The sequence below is a fragment of the Ipomoea nil genome, unplaced genomic scaffold, assembly GCF_001879475.1.
Source record: "Ipomoea nil cultivar Tokyo-kokei standard unplaced genomic scaffold, Asagao_1.1 scaffold2283, whole genome shotgun sequence".
Classification (NCBI taxonomy): domain Eukaryota; kingdom Viridiplantae; phylum Streptophyta; class Magnoliopsida; order Solanales; family Convolvulaceae; genus Ipomoea; species Ipomoea nil.
Window position 1 is genome coordinate 1,347,264 of NW_017618711.1, and position 15,409 is coordinate 1,362,672.

Here is a 15,409-nt window from a genome sequence, read left to right on the forward strand (position 1 = left end):
TACGTGAGATTCTAATGTCTATTTGATGTTTATTGCATAAAGGGGGTAAACCCCAATCTAGGGTTCCAAATGTTGTGGGAAATCTTTTGTATTATTGTGGTAAGGCGTGGTGCGCAACATCTTTGACTCATCTTGTAGGAAATTTAACCGCAATAAAAGTTAGGTTACCATTTCCAAGGGAAATTGAGAGCTTAGCTTGGGCTTTATAAAGAGGGTTGATACATCATGACAGTGGGACAATCTTCGTCATTCAATTCGGCCTAGCATAGATCACGAAAGTGGCATGTTAACTTCCGAATTGGTTATTATTAATCTTGGAATCCAATGTTGAGTTTATTTCCCCTTAATCTTTAGTTATGGCATTGAATCATGTGTTACCTCATCCCAAGTTCTATTTTGTTAATTTGCATATTTATTTGTGTTGTTTGATATCGCTATCTCCAATTTGTTGCTTAGCTTCCACCGATTTATATGCTTAGCTTCCACCGATTTAATAAATCATGTGTCTAGATACTTTTCAAAATCATGCTCTAAACTCCACCCCAACTTCCCAATGAACTATAAAAACAAATTTCAATTCTTTGTTTGATTTAACTTGAATCAGGAGTGCTCGTGACATGAATAAGGCGTTTTTAACCAAGCTTGGATGGAAGTTACTGACTGAGGAAACTAAGATACCCTATTTGTCAAGGTTATGAGAGGCTAATATATGAAAGGGGAATGCATCATTGATAGAATTCAATCTGTCCAAGGTGCATCTAGTTTTTGGAAAGCGATTGTAACTACTAAGAGTATCCTCAAGGAGGGAATGAGACCCCTCATCCCTGACGGCCGTGAAACTAGGTTTTGGCTCGAAAGATGGATGTGTGAGGACCCTCTCTTAATTCATGAGAAGAAAACCATCCTTCCTATGGACCCTCTCTTAATACATTCGTAATTTTAGTCATTTTTTTTTCTCACGGGACGAATCGCCATTCATTGGAAGTTCATTTGAGCATCCATCGTCTCCATTTTCGAGGTCTACCTAACACACATAAGAATTGAGAAAAAATGACTGAAATTACATAGAAAGAAGGACGATAATCTAAAAAGACGATTTCACTCTCCATTTTAACGTCTAATTCACAATTTGACTAACGGAGGACCACAAGTGGTCACTTTTTGAAACTCGAAGGACTATCTTTTATCAGTTTAAAATTTTGGAACCATAGTTGCCTAGCTGGTAATACTCCCATACTCGGGGGAGCATTGGAGTTATTAATTGTTTAGAAAAGTCACATATTAATGCAGTCATACAAAAAATGAAAAATCTTCAACGATTTAGGGAGAATAACACTTTTTCCCCTGAGTTATATACTTATAGCACTTTTCCCCCCTGAATTATTCAAGTGGCTGTTTTTTCCCCTGAAATGTTAAATGGACATATTCATTTTTCTTCTCCAACAAATTATTACCATAATTTGGTTCAAACCAAACAGACAGTATACCAACCAAACCAAAATATTCCAATTGCAATTTAGAATCGAAACCTGATATTTAGAGTTTATTTAAATCGCGAACCGGAACGGCCGGTTCATGTTATGTTCCGAACTAAAAAAATAAAATATTTCTATTGTTGAATTTAGACTATTTAAAAAATAAAAAATAAAATAAAGACGGTGCAAAATCGCGAACCGGATCCGGAACCGCCGGTTCACGGTTCAGGATCCATTTTTTTGATTCATAATTTTAATAAATTAAAATCCAAATATTGGGTTCTAGATCTGAATCATAACCGAAAACTTTTAATTCGATTGCTATAGTGTTCGGTTCAGTTCGAACCGAACCGTGGTCATCCCTACATATACGCAATAATTTGTTAGAGAAGTAAAATAAATAAAATGTTTACTTTAATGATAGAAATGTCAATTTAATATATCAGGAAGAAAAACCACCACTTTTAAAATAATTAAGGGACTAATATGCTTACATAAATAATTCAGGGGAAAAAATGTTATAAATATATAACTCAGGGAAAAACATGTCATTTTCCCACGATTTATTTTAAAAGCATTGGGTAAAATAGAAAAAAAAAAAAAAAGAATTAGAAACTTTTGGAAATATTTTTATTAACCTTAAAAAAAACAAAAATAGAAATGAAAACAATAGTGAAATGACAAATTAATCCCTAAAGTCCTACGTGGTCGCAGATCAGCTGAATAGTGAATATCCAATGCCCTTTCCATCTTTGATCTTTGTCAACCTCTCGACATCACTCTCTTCGCCGCCCTGCGTTTCTCAATTTACTGCTTCTGTTAACTTAGGGTTTTCCTTCCTCCTTCTCTCCGATTGAGTATGGCCGGAATGAAATTGACGCCGGAAGATTCCGATACTACGCAGGTCAGACCTACGGCAGCAGCCGACTTGATTTCCGACGACGACCGGTCCGTGGCCGCGGACTCCTGGTCTATAAAGAGCGAGTACGGGAGTACCCTTGACGACGAGCAGCGTCACGCTGATGCCACTGAAGCTCTTTCAGTGGCCAGTTACAGAGCCGCTTCTGACTACAGGTTTCTCTTATCGCTCAATGACACGATCTTCGCTGCTCTATTTTCCGTGAAATATGGAAGTTGGACTTTTCTTTTCTCTAAATAATTAAATTGTCATCTGCGCTAGATGGAAATGTTTGAAAATTAACAGAAACATATCTTTGTTGAATTTCAACCCCTTAATTTTATTTCTTTTTATCAAATTTTGAACAAGTGAATCATTATTCATGAAATTCTGAACGAGAAAGGTATGATAGATCATGGTCGGATTTATTAGTTATTAGGACGTGGAAAGGAGACAAAGGCCTGTGTATCTCAGTATCTGATCTTAACTAGATTGGGCTTATTGAACTGAGTTGAGTAATGCTATCAGATCTTTAACTTTAGAGTTTTATTTGTTGAGAGGTAGATCTTGAGATATCTGATTTGAAGTTTTTTTTGCATGATTTTGCACATCTACTGTTGATTTTTTTTGTATTTTAGCTTGCATTGTTTGGTTGTAAGCAATTGACTCTTTTTCACTATGCAGTTCTGACAAAGAAGATCAAGATGCCGAAGGAGTTTCTTCAATGCTTGGTTTCCAGACTTATTGGGATGCCGCATATGCTGATGAATTGACAAATTTTCGAGAGCATGGCCATGCTGGTGAAGTTTGGTAAGTATTTCTAAAGCTTCAAGTAGTATTTCTTGAAACTTTAGTGGTACACCTTGAAGTTGGGTTAGATCTAGCAATCGTTGTAGGTTCCCACTAAATTGATAGGTTATAATAAGTTAGAAGCTTTGATTTTGAGGTTTAATACACACGGTTTTGCTGCACGATGAAAAGTGGGATCAAGTTAAGCGCACATCATCCTCATGGATTTCATCATTAATACTGTTGATGTTGCAGCTACTGCTACTGTTTTTAATTAGATGTTTTGGGTTTTTTTTTGGCTTCATAGGTTTGGTGCTGATGTAATGGAAACTGTTGGTTCCTGGACCAAAAGCTTGTGCATTGATATTGCCCTAGGTCACTTACCAAATCACATAGGGGATACCAATTCAATTCCTGCCGGGCATCTTGAAAAAGACTTGTCTAAATGGAGTGTGCTTGACATTGGGACTGGCAATGGCTTGCTTCTTCAAGAGCTTGCTAAACAGGGGTAAGTTTTTATATTCTGTAGCAAGCACTAATAATAAGTAATTGATATTGTACTTCTATACCTTCCCTTGAGGTTAACAAAACAATGAATTTTTCATTGGGGATGTCCGGTATAATTTTATTGCAGATATATAATTATACTGCATCTTAGAGTTTACTAAATATATGGTTGGATTAGGTTCTCTGATCTCACTGGAACTGACTATAGTGAAGGAGCAGTTGACCTTGCTCGAAATCTTGCTGATCGTGATGGTTTCCCTGATATCAAATTCTTGGTAATTTGCCTTTTGTTGAGTATTCGAACTTTATTGTTTGGAATTCTATCTTTGTATTTTATTTTTTATTTTTTTCGGGTGCAAGATGTACCTATTTTTTAAGAACACTAAGATAAGCTTTTCACTATTTGTATTTCATACTTTTTCGCCCTGTAAATCCCTACCTTGTCATGGTGATTGCTCAGTGCTTGTTCTTAAATTGTGGTTCTAAAATCATGTCAAAATGCTATGGGGCATCTAAAATTGATTCTTCTTTGTCCCGCCCTTATCATGAAACTTGTACGAATCTTTCCCTTTCCAAGAAAGAGAACCTTGATATAAGTTCCCATGGGAAGACATAAAAGCTTGGGGATAAATTTATTTGGCATGGTTGATGATAGTGAAACCGTGAAATAGCCTTTAGGGTGAACAACTTGTTTATGTGTTGATTGTGGCAGTCAGTTGTTTTATTAAATAGGCAAATCTTGGTTGTCTCCTTTAATGCATATGGTAACAAGTTACAAGAAAAGCCCAATGGCTACCCTTGTTCTCTCTCGTTAATTCATTATTTTCTTTAGCAGTTGACTCCGCTTTTAATTGGTTTCCAGGTCGATGACATTCTTGAAACAAAGTTAGATAGGAAGTTTCAGCTTGTTATGGATAAAGGTACCTTAGATGCCATTGGATTGCATCCTGATGGTCCTATCAAAAGGTGAAGTTCCACCATATAAGACTTGTGCATCTTTGTTTAGTCGTAACCATTTGATTTTCGTGAAATGCTTCATTTGTTTTTCCAGGATCATGTACTGGGACTCCATCTCAAAACTTGTAGCTCCTGGTGGGTTATTGGTAAGCCCCTCTACTGCTTGTTTCCTGTCACTGCAATAATGCTTCTTTACAGCCTTCCTGCTGCTATGCTCAACAGTCATTATTTGTTAGGGTTAAATCTTTTATCCGATAGTGGTGTTTTTTCCACAAGAATGTGAGGAAATGTGGAATCGTCTTTTTCCAAAACTCACAACTTGTCTGTTTATGTGATGTGTTTTTTTATTGCTCTTGCTCGTGATTATTGCAGGTCATTACATCGTGCAACAGTACGAAGGACGAATTGGTAGAAGAAGTGTCTGCTTTCAACCTCAACCAAAGAAGAAACCCTGGTAGTCAAGAATCGGAGGGGACTCAAGAGCAGGAAACCCCCAGAGATCCTCCTCCATTCCGATACCTTGATCATGTTCGATCCTATCCAACATTCATGTTTGGAGGATCCGTAGGATCCCGGGTTGCCACAGTCGGCTTCCTAAGGATCTGAATCAATAAAACTTTTTATGTATTCGAGTGAACGTGACTTCTGGTTCTAAGCTTTTTATGTATGGCCGAATGTTACTGTTCAGTATTCTATCTTTCAAAAATTACAGGAATTTATTGGATGCCATCCAGAAGTTCCCTCATTTATGAACGGGGAGTATTTAGTCATGTTATGCTTATTATGTTGCAAAATGCTGGGGATTTTTGTTTTCTTTTTGTTCTCTCCTCAACACCCTATAAATAGGGTAAATGTAATAAAAAATTTCCTGTCTGTGCCTATTCAAACTAACAATCAAGTTTCTGTTCTCATAACTCTCCTTTCTTCCAAATTCTCTTCTGCACTCTAAGGTGTGTTAACTGCTATCAGAGCATCCAACTGCTATCAGAGCATCCACAATAGGAGGTTCTCCAATGGTTTTTGCAGGTTTTAAAGCACCGAACATGTGGAGAGAGTTAAGAGAGAGAAGGTTTTGTGTCTTTGTAGGAGAGGTTGATTTTTACTCTAATCAGGAGCACCTAGCTGGGTGCGTAACTGTTCCTTCTTCTTTCTTTTTTTTTTTTTTGAAAACTTTTTCTTGTTTTTTTCCCCTCTCTTCTTTCTTTTTTGACTCCTAAAAACTTGTGCAAAACATTAACTATTAGAGATGCTATGAGCTCATGTTCATTAGAATCAATGAAGCCTTAGGCTATGAAATTCAACGACGAAATGGTGGATTTCATGGGTTGGAGTAGATTTGTAATAGAAACTTTGCCAATCTTCTTCTTTCTAATTACTCTTGAGAAAATTACTATATTCCTAAATGATGAGTAGACTTCACTAGCTCACCTTCAATTATTTTATGTACAAGAAAAATTAAATTTATCAACTGAAAATTAGTTGATAATAAATTATTGAAATTTATAGGTATAACAATAAAAATATTTGTTGTTAAAACACTTGCATCTGATCTATAGGTATTTAAGTTGTACTTATTTAATCTATGTCTAAATTTGTTAGTATTTTACGATTTTCTTGTAGTGTTAGTTTTTATTTTTCCAGCTTTTTATTATCCACTTTTTATTTTTAAATTAGTAAAATGCACAAATAAATACATTTTCTATTTTAATTTTCCCACTTTCTTTTTTATTTAAAAGAATAAAAAAAACTTCTCCAATTAGTAAATGTTACAACACCATCCTCCTAAACCCCGTTCTAGGTCAGACCAATAAAAAATTAATTACAATTTTGTGTATATTTGAAATTAATTAGCTACTGCATGCGGTTTTACGAAATTATTGTATTTTTGTGACTGACTTGGTGTGTGCCAATGAACTTGTGGTCTAATGGCACGAAGTGACTCGTTCAAATAGGAGGTCATGTGTTTGAGCCCCAATGAGGGTAATATTGACTCTTTGTGCTAAAAATTGACTTCAACGTGATCCTTCACAAATGCATCAACTTCATTTTTTAGGTGACAAGGGAAATCCACATGCATGCACTACGTGAAGGTGTACACTAGGTAAATTTTGCTCATGCATAATTGTCTGTAAACAACACATGAGAGCTTGTGCGACAGACTCAAGAGTGTGTTAGCAAGAATCGAATCGAACTTGTAGCTCTTAGGACATTGATCTAGTGGATGAGAATCTTTACTTAAGACTTGATTCCAACAGACTTGATTCCAACAAGGTAAGTGTTCGATTCCTATCATGAACATTAGGAGCTTGAGTTTAGGTTGGACGTACTCATTATGCACAAAAGTGCAAAGTTTAGTGTTGAATCTCAAAATTAGATTAATTAACTCGTTTTATCTTCTCATGGGACTAAAAAACGAGTTTATGAAGTTCAAGTATGAGAATCATACTTCTCCACTGTCTTGGCAAAAGAGAAGGACGTGTTTTGTATTCCAATCAATCAGAGCTTAGAGCATCTACACTTGTGGATTTTATGGGGTTTTTGCATAAGAAAAAAATCAAAGAAGGATTTTTTTTTTTTCTTTCCTGCAAGAATATGTTTTTTTATGGGACCTACCATGTGAGAGAAAAGGAGAAGCAAAACTAATATGGTGCGCGTGGAAGGTAGATAGCACGCTTAGAAGGCACGTGCATCGCACGCGACTACTGGGCGCTTTTTTTTTTTTTTTTTTTTTTTTTTTTTTTTTTATGTCAGATTTTTTTTTTTCTTTTTCTCCATTTTTTATTGCCATCATTTCTCTCCTAAATATCACTTAAAAATCGTGCAAAAGTTTAAACTGATATGGATGCTTTTAGGCGTCTAACAAGTGAAGTCTTATATTGTTCCAAAAGTTAATAAACAATTGATAGCGAGGTGATTTAAACTAGAATTTTTATGACTACACTATTAAAATACTCTAGTCCGAGATCATCTTATTATTTGGCAAGATGGATTATTGGATTCACTATCAAGATTGGTCCTACAGATCAACAACTTATATTTATTATTATTAATCTTAAATAACAAATAAATTTTTGTAAAAACTATAATGCAATATAATGCAATTGTTATTTGGACACTTTAGATATAAACTTGTATGATATAACATATTTAATAGTTCCCAAAATTTACTTAACCATGCAACATTAAGCTTATAAGCTCACATCCAAAAAACTCTATAAAAATAAAAGTACAAAACTTAGTTAAACGTAATAAAATTAAGCTTTTTAAATGATCTTTTTTTTAGATTAGAAAAGAGAAAAGTAATTGTCTCAATGCTATCTTTTTTTTTTCTTTTTCAACCAATGCAGAATTGAAATATCCGGAGAGAGAGAGCTAAACATGTGATTCTAATTCCATACAAATGAGAGAATTGCAATTCCACATAATTGCAATTCTTTCCAACCAAATAAAAGAATTTGATTGTTTTTAAAAAGAAATTACAAATTAAAAGACTAATTCCATAAGTCTGATGTTTGAATTAGTATTGGATTGGCGGGCGATTATTGTTTTATATACAGTAGCAGCCATGGGCATGGGGATTTCGAAAACGTCAAACAATATAATTTATTTTATCCTTGATAGTTTTAGACTTTTAGTTACCCCTTAGCAATTGTATAGTATAATATGTTTAGAGTTAAATGAATTGTTATAATATATATTTGATGTTCCTTCTCAAAATCGAAAGAACACTGATATTTTGATTAAAAAAATGTTATTCACCCCTCCTAAAATTTTCTTAATATTTTCTCTCTATGATGCGGCTTATATTCATTGAGTGTCATGAATTGGTTGACTTTACACACTTTTAGTTAAATACTAAATAATCCAATTAGTTGTTGCTACATCAGGTGAGAAAATTGAAGGGAAAGTTTTTAGAAGAGATACCTAACATTACTCTTTTGATTATGTCTCTATTTGGTAAAATAGTTAGTCTATTCATTAATTTTGGCTGGTTTAACCACTATTAGCTGTTTGAATTGACTTGGTTAAACAATCACTATTAGCTGTTTGACTTGGTTAAACAATAAATATGAGTGTTTGATTAATTAGTTTTTTGTAACAGCTTATTGCTCCAAAACACTAAAATTTAAAAAAACACTCAAAACAGCTAACTAATACTATCAACTAGTAAAATCCATTAATCCAATTAGTTAACATCTATTTACCAAACACCCTCTATATAAAATGATGGAAAGTACAATTGCTACTATTTGACCCTTATCCATGCCTTCTTTTTATTTTATTTTCATCTTTTATTCCAAAGTCTAAAAGTAAAGGAGTAGAGGAGAGGGTAATGACTCTTGTCATTATTAAAGTAATTGAATAACAAAAATAAGCAAACAAATAAAATAATCAAAATGAAATATAATATTGAGAGAAAAATCATTATGAGTCATCCTAACAATCAAGAGATTTGGGACCAGGAACTTGTCCTTTCACTTGATGTCAATGTTTATATTAAATAGTGATAAATTAGAGATTTGGTATTATATTGCATTTGGTTCTTGTCCTTTTAGGTGATGCATTTATACTTTTGAGTAAACAACTAAACACATATATATATGGTTAAGATATTAGCTGGCTAGCATTCTAGCCATCGACACATTTGGCTCGTAGCTTGTCCTTTTAATTAGTTGTTGCTAAGCATATGTCTATGTTGTTATACGTAATGCACCAAATAGAAGCAAAATCCCCATAGATTTATTTTTTTTTCTACTAAAAAAAATTCACTGCTAAAAATTATGAAATTTCCGACCACCTGTAAGTGATTTTAAATCAAGTCGAAAGTCTTGTTCCGACCATTTTTGATATCCGAAAAAATTTTTGTTGCTATTTTCGACCACTTTTTGCTTTTGACTTGATTTAAAATCACTTTCCGGTGGTCGGAAATTTCATAATTTTCAGCAGTGATTTTTTTTTTTTGGGTATATTCACGCCGTCGAACACACAGTGATTGATCCCCTGAATTGTAAGCACCTGCTCCATACCCAAAGTCAAGGCCGTCGAACACAGTGATTAATCCACTGAATTGTAAGCACCTGCTCCATACCCAAAGTCAAGGCCGCCGAACACAGTGATTAATCCCTTGCTGAATTGTAAGCACATGCTCAATAAAGCCACTGATCGAACCTTGACCTTTGGTTAAGGATGGATGAGTCCCTCCCACTCAATCACACCACAAATTTCTACTTGAAAAGATGAAAGTATTTAAAGATATTGTGAACAAACCAAAATAGCCATAGAATGGCAAAAAAGCAAGATGAATCATGGCATAAACAGATCGAGATTGCATAAATGAATGAATAATAATTTACATAGTGAAATGAATCAAAATGGAAGTGAGGCAAAGGCAAAGAGTGCAGGTGAGAAGAGTGAAGCCAAGAGTCCCAACAACATTAATAAGAATTAGTTGCAGTAACTGAGATTGTTCCAACTCCTTTTTGTGCTTCTTGTAATCATCATCATCACATGCTGCATAATTCCACCCTAGCAGCTGGGCACCTTCACTTCTTAATAAACACCTCTCCAGTTTCTCCCTATTCTTCACATCTTCAATTCTCCCCCTTAAAATCTGCAAATTCTCATCAACCATTTTACGCTTTCCCCTCCCTGTATCATCAGTATCATGGACAACAACCAATAAGTAGTCAACCCACTCTTTTAAACTCTCCAACACTCAAGATTCTCTCATAGGTATGTAGTATCTGTTCTAGACGTTCTCAATCAATCATTTTCAATCAGCCCAAAGAATCAAAGCCCGTACCAACAATTTGGAACGATAACAAAGATGTCATCAGACTATATAGTAGTTGGCTCAGAACTTATATTTGATTTGTAGTTTAAAATAAGTTATAAGCTCTAAAATAAATTTTACCAAACATAGTCCAAAACGGAGACAAATACGTACCTTGATCTCTATAGCTCTGGGCTGTGATGACGACGTGCGTTGATGGTCGGCGATTTCTGGGGTTCCGGCAGGACGGCGAGACTATTGACGGAGGGGGTGAACGGGAAGTTGTTGCCATAATAATGTTGGCTCACGTTGGAAAAGAAAGCAGTTTATTTTTATATGTAATAATGAGAAAGAATGGAAAGAAAAGATAGTTATATATGTTTGTTCCAGCATGGTGTCCCTAGTTAATCACGATCATGGATTCACGGCTGTACTCAAGACCAAGTCAAAAGAATACTATGTATTGAGTATTGACTATTGAGGCCTTCAGAGTTGAGGGCTCGACGTCCCAATAAACTAATATTATTTCATCCGTCTCGTTTTTAGACTTTTTGTAGGGATAGAATATTTATATTTCACAAGATTTTTTAATCTAAAATATTAAATAATCTATGATGATTTTTAATCTATTCTTATAAAAACAACTAAATTGAGATTCTCCTAAAAAAAATTAAAATTAAAAGATAATCACAGCCAAATTGATCAAGCTGTTATGTAGGACTAACATTAGTCATGTGCAGTCAAAGCTCTCAATTTTTTTAATAAAATATTTTGTATATAGTCCGTTATTTTTATACTTGATAACTATATTTCTAAAAGTCATTTTTTGGAAAGGTAACGACGGTTCTATTATATTACATAGTAGTTGGTAAAAAAGTCACATATTTGTTTTAATTATAATTGAAAAAATTTAGACAAAATTGAAATTAAAATTTTGTATCTAGGGGTGTTAGCGAACAGAGCCTTAGGTAAACTAATCGTGTTCGTATTCGTTAAACATTCGTTTATTACGGCAAACGAACATAAATGAAAACATTTTAGAACTCAGTTAATAAACGAACATAGTATGAACTATAGACTTGTTTACTAGGAGCTCGTGAACAAGCTCGTTTGCATTCGTTTAATAATGATCATGAACAACCTCGTTTAGTGTTCGACTGTTCGTTTAATAATGTTCACGAACAAACTCATTTAATGTACATTTAATAATGTTTACAAACATATTTATGAACAAGCACTTAAGCATATATATATATATATATATATATATATATATATATATATATATATATATATATATATATATATATATATGGAAGGGTTCAGGTGCGGGTATAGCTTCCCAGGCGGTTGTGCAGTTGACGCATCTTAAGCATTAAAATGGTGCACCTTAAGTACACAAATCACGCACCTTAAGCACACAAACAAAGCACCTTAAGAACACAAACCATGCGCACCTTAAGCTTTAGGCCGACGCACCTTAAGTACACATACCACGCACCTTAAGCATACAAACAAAGCACCTTAAGAACACAAACCACTCGCCTAAGGTTTTAAACTGGCGCACCTTAAGTTTCACATAACTGACGCACCTTAAGCATACAAATCACGCACCTTAAAAAGGAAAACAATGCATCTTAAGCACGCACCTTAAGAAGCAAAACAATGCATCTTAAGCACGCACCTTAAATTTCAACACTGACACACCTTAAGCACACAAACCACGCATCTTATAAGCAACCGCACCTAAGAAGTTCAATCGCACGGGAACCTATATATATATATATATATATATATATATATATATATATATATATAACGGGTTCGCTGGTGGAGGGGCAATATATACAGCATTTTGAAAATTCAAGATCAAAATTTTCACCACTTAAAATTAAGAGGCGACTGACGGATATATTAGGAACCGACCCGCACCGACCCGAGGTGCGCGGGCAAGAACGGGTCCCGGGGCGGCGCCACGTACCCGCCCCGGGAGGGCCTTGTGCGGGGCCACGTCAGAGGCCGGGCCGGCCTCTCCAGGAGGCTGGGCCGACCTCCTAGTGGGCTCGGCCCGAGCCCATGACGGGCTCGGCCTGGCCCCACAACGCGGCCCGGTCGCAAGACCGGGCGCGGTCAACCTGGATCTAACTACCCCCCGCTTTGGGGGGTGGCGGTTAGGGACGGGGGTTGTATAAAAACCTCCCATCTTGTCCAGTTAGGACACACTTTATTTTCCGGACATAGTTTGTGGTGAAGAATCATTGTAATAGCCAATCCCACGGCATTTAATACAATATACGGTCCTCAGCGACCTTTACGACATCGTTCTATATTTCGTTTCTTATTCTTTATATTACGTTCTTATCCGGATTTATTGATTCGGGTCCACCCCGGGTTAATTAATTCCATCATTGGTGCTCTTGTTGAGAGCTGCTGTATAAGCTTAAGCGCTCTCCCCACTATCGTTCATCGACAGCGATGGCACGATCGAGATCCAGCTCTCGTCATACCAATGGTTCCCGCGGCACCCAGCTCGTCGCGAACGGGAACGGCCCCAACAGGGCCCCCGCCCCCGGCGTCCAACCGGCCGCCTCTGCCAGGTCGGGGGAGGATCTGAGGGCCCAGCTCACCAACCACCGTAGCAGTGGTGCGCCACCAGCACCCCCCGCCGCCCCCGCTCCAGCTCGCGCACTCATCCAGGAGGGGGTGGCGGTCTTCGAACAAGCTTCCACCGCGCTGGCGCGCGTCGCGGCGGGCCTCCGAGCAGAGGAACAAGCCGCCTTAGGTACCACCGGAGGGGCGCCGGCGTCGCCCCCGCCTCCTCCCACCCGGGGGCGCAGTGGCCCGAGCACCCGACCACCCCAGGCACCTGTCACCCAGGGGGAGGTCAACTCGCCTCGACCATCGGGGAGGCGGGGAGGTGGAGATTCCCGCCGAGACCGTCAGCGTGACGACGATGGAAGGACGCCGATCCAAACCAGGCCCGCCCTGGAGAGATTGGGCGATCGCGTGACAGCCCGGGATAGGTTGGGTCCGAGGCCGGCCAATGGGCCACCGGCGGCGGAGTCGTGCTCCCGCCGGCCGCTACGACAGGGATCGGTCACTCGGGGGTCGCCGAGCCGCGGGCCCCGCGCCCCGCCGCGACACGAGGCATCCTCGCGCGGGTCAGCAGGTCGGGTCCCCCGGCTCCACCCGCGACGCGAGCAGGCCTCCCGGGTCGAACGCTCGGGGGAAACGAAAGGTAAAGCCCCGAGCTCCCATCGGGGGGAGGTCGAGAAGCTGCAGAGGAGGATGGACGAGCTCCAACGGAAGATCGAGGAGAGGGACGGGTCTCCGGAGCCCCAGGATGTGTTGGCCTCCCCATTCGCAGACACCATCATGGCAGAGCCCCTACCTCGGGACTTTCGCTTTCCCACCATTAAGGCGTACTCGGGGACCACGGACCCGCGGGCACACCTGACCAGGTATAGAGCCGCCATGATGATCACCGAGGCAACAGATGCCATCCTATGCAGGGGGTTCTTCGCCACCTTGGACGGGCAGGCACACGATTGGTTCGGATCCCTCCCGGCGGGGTCCATCTCCACCTTCGCGGACCTCACCCGGCAGTTCCTATCCCATTTCGCCACCAGCATACAGCGGAAGAAGCAAATTGCCGACCTATGTGATTTGAAACAGGGGAGCTCAGAATCACTAGCTGAGTACCTCAGCAAGTGGAAAAAAGAGGCCATGGGGGTCGCCGACTTCGATGGGAAGTCGGCCATAGTCATTTTCCGGAACAACCTGAGGTCGGGCGCCTTTCACCAAGACCTCATCAGGTACCCCCCTAGGACCTACAACGACCTGATGGACAAGGCAGCACGGTATGCTGACGCCGAGGCTGCCGAGAAGAGGAAGAAGGAGCAGGAGGAAGGGCGTGGCCGGAAAGACAAGGCACCCCAGGAGGAGCGCAAGGCGCCGCGGCCGCACCGACGTGAGTACGCTGAGGGGCCCAGACTGAACCCCACACGCTATCTCACCCCGCTGACGCAATCAGTGGGTACCATCTTGGCGCACGCGGAGGACCAGGGAATCGTGGTGTTCCCGAAGGAGGAGTGCATGAAGATATCGGCAAGGGGGGACCCCAACAAGTACTGCAGGTTCCACAGGCAGAAAGGGCACGACACAGACGAATGCATCCTCTTGAAGCGGCAAATCGAGGAACTCATCCAAATGGGTTACCTCGGCCAATTCATTAAAAGACCCGGCCAGGCACAAGGGCAGGCGCAGGGCCAGAAACCAGGTAACGTATGGAGGAAGGGGGGCGGCCAGGGGCCATCCACATCGGCTCCCCGCAAGAGGGACCACCACGACCACAGCTCCGAGGAGGAGGAGAAGACGACGGAGGACTCCCAGCCCCCGAAGAAGCGGACCATCTACGTCATCTTTGGGGGGCCCGAGGGAGGGGACTCGCCAGCCGAGCGGAAGAGGTGGGCGAGGAGCTTGTACGTGGGGGAGGTCACACGTACCCCCCACGAGAAGAAACCGAAGAGGGAGCCCATCACGTTCACCGACGCCGACCTTCCAGATGGGCCCCTCCCCCACCGGGACGCCCTAGTGGTTAAGCTGGACATAAACAACGTGGTGGTGCACCGGGTGCTCGTAGACACGGGCAGCTCGGTGAACGTCATGTACTACGACACGTTCACCCAGCTGGGACTCTCAAGAGGACAGCTGGAGCAAGTACGGACCCCACTGTCCGGGTTCACGGGGGACTCGATCGAAACGGAGGGGTCGATCAATTTGGAGGCGGAGATAGGCACCCCACCGCACACCAGGAGGTGGGAGGTCGAGTTCGTAGTCGTCAAGATCAGTTGCGCCCACAACATTATTCTCGGTCGGCCCGCCCTAGAGGACCTCAGGTGCGTGATTTCTATGGAGCATCTGTGTCTCAAGTTCCCGACACCAAACGGGGTTGGGGTCGCCCGGGGAGACCAAAGGGTGAGCCGCAGCTGTTACCTGAAGGTGTGCCGC

The 15,409-nt window shown here is 40.1% G+C and overlaps 2 protein-coding genes across 2 annotated transcripts; one reads left to right on the forward strand and one right to left on the reverse strand.

Annotated features, from left to right (window-relative positions):
* The first annotated feature begins 2,212 nt into the window (after positions 1 to 2,212).
* LOC109151394 (protein-lysine N-methyltransferase Mettl10) lies at positions 2,213 to 5,420 on the forward strand. The gene is made up of 7 exons (XM_019299406.1): positions 2,213 to 2,549; positions 3,058 to 3,183; positions 3,470 to 3,670; positions 3,848 to 3,944; positions 4,532 to 4,635; positions 4,721 to 4,772; positions 4,999 to 5,420. The coding sequence occupies exons 1-7, from the start codon at positions 2,335 to 2,337 to the stop codon at positions 5,230 to 5,232; spliced, it is 1,029 nt and encodes a 342-aa protein (XP_019154951.1). The 5' UTR covers positions 2,213 to 2,334; the 3' UTR covers positions 5,233 to 5,420.
* A 4,506-nt stretch (positions 5,421 to 9,926) lies between these two features.
* Positions 9,927 to 10,765, reverse strand: LOC109151242. Its single transcript, XM_019299165.1, has 2 exons — positions 10,574 to 10,765; positions 9,927 to 10,275 (listed from the first exon to the last, which is right to left on the reverse strand). The coding sequence occupies exons 1-2, from the start codon at positions 10,689 to 10,691 to the stop codon at positions 9,977 to 9,979; spliced, it is 417 nt and encodes a 138-aa protein (XP_019154710.1). The 5' UTR covers positions 10,692 to 10,765; the 3' UTR covers positions 9,927 to 9,976.
* Positions 10,766 to 15,409: the final 4,644 nt, after the last annotated feature.

Coding starts and splice junctions, on each gene's coding strand:
- LOC109151394 (XM_019299406.1), top strand. CDS start 2,335: ATGGCCGGAATGAAATTGACGCCGGAAGATTCCGATACTACGCAGGTC. Junction 2,550..3,057: donor AGAGCCGCTTCTGACTACAG/GTTTCTCTTATC, acceptor TTCACTATGCAG/TTCTGACAAAGAAGATCAAG. Junction 3,671..3,847: donor CAAGAGCTTGCTAAACAGGG/GTAAGTTTTTAT, acceptor TGGTTGGATTAG/GTTCTCTGATCTCACTGGAA.
- LOC109151242 (XM_019299165.1), bottom strand. CDS start 10,691: ATGGCAACAACTTCCCGTTCACCCCCTCCGTCAATAGTCTCGCCGTCC. Junction 10,276..10,573: donor CCAGAGCTATAGAGATCAAG/GTACGTATTTGT, acceptor CTGATGATACAG/GGAGGGGAAAGCGTAAAATG.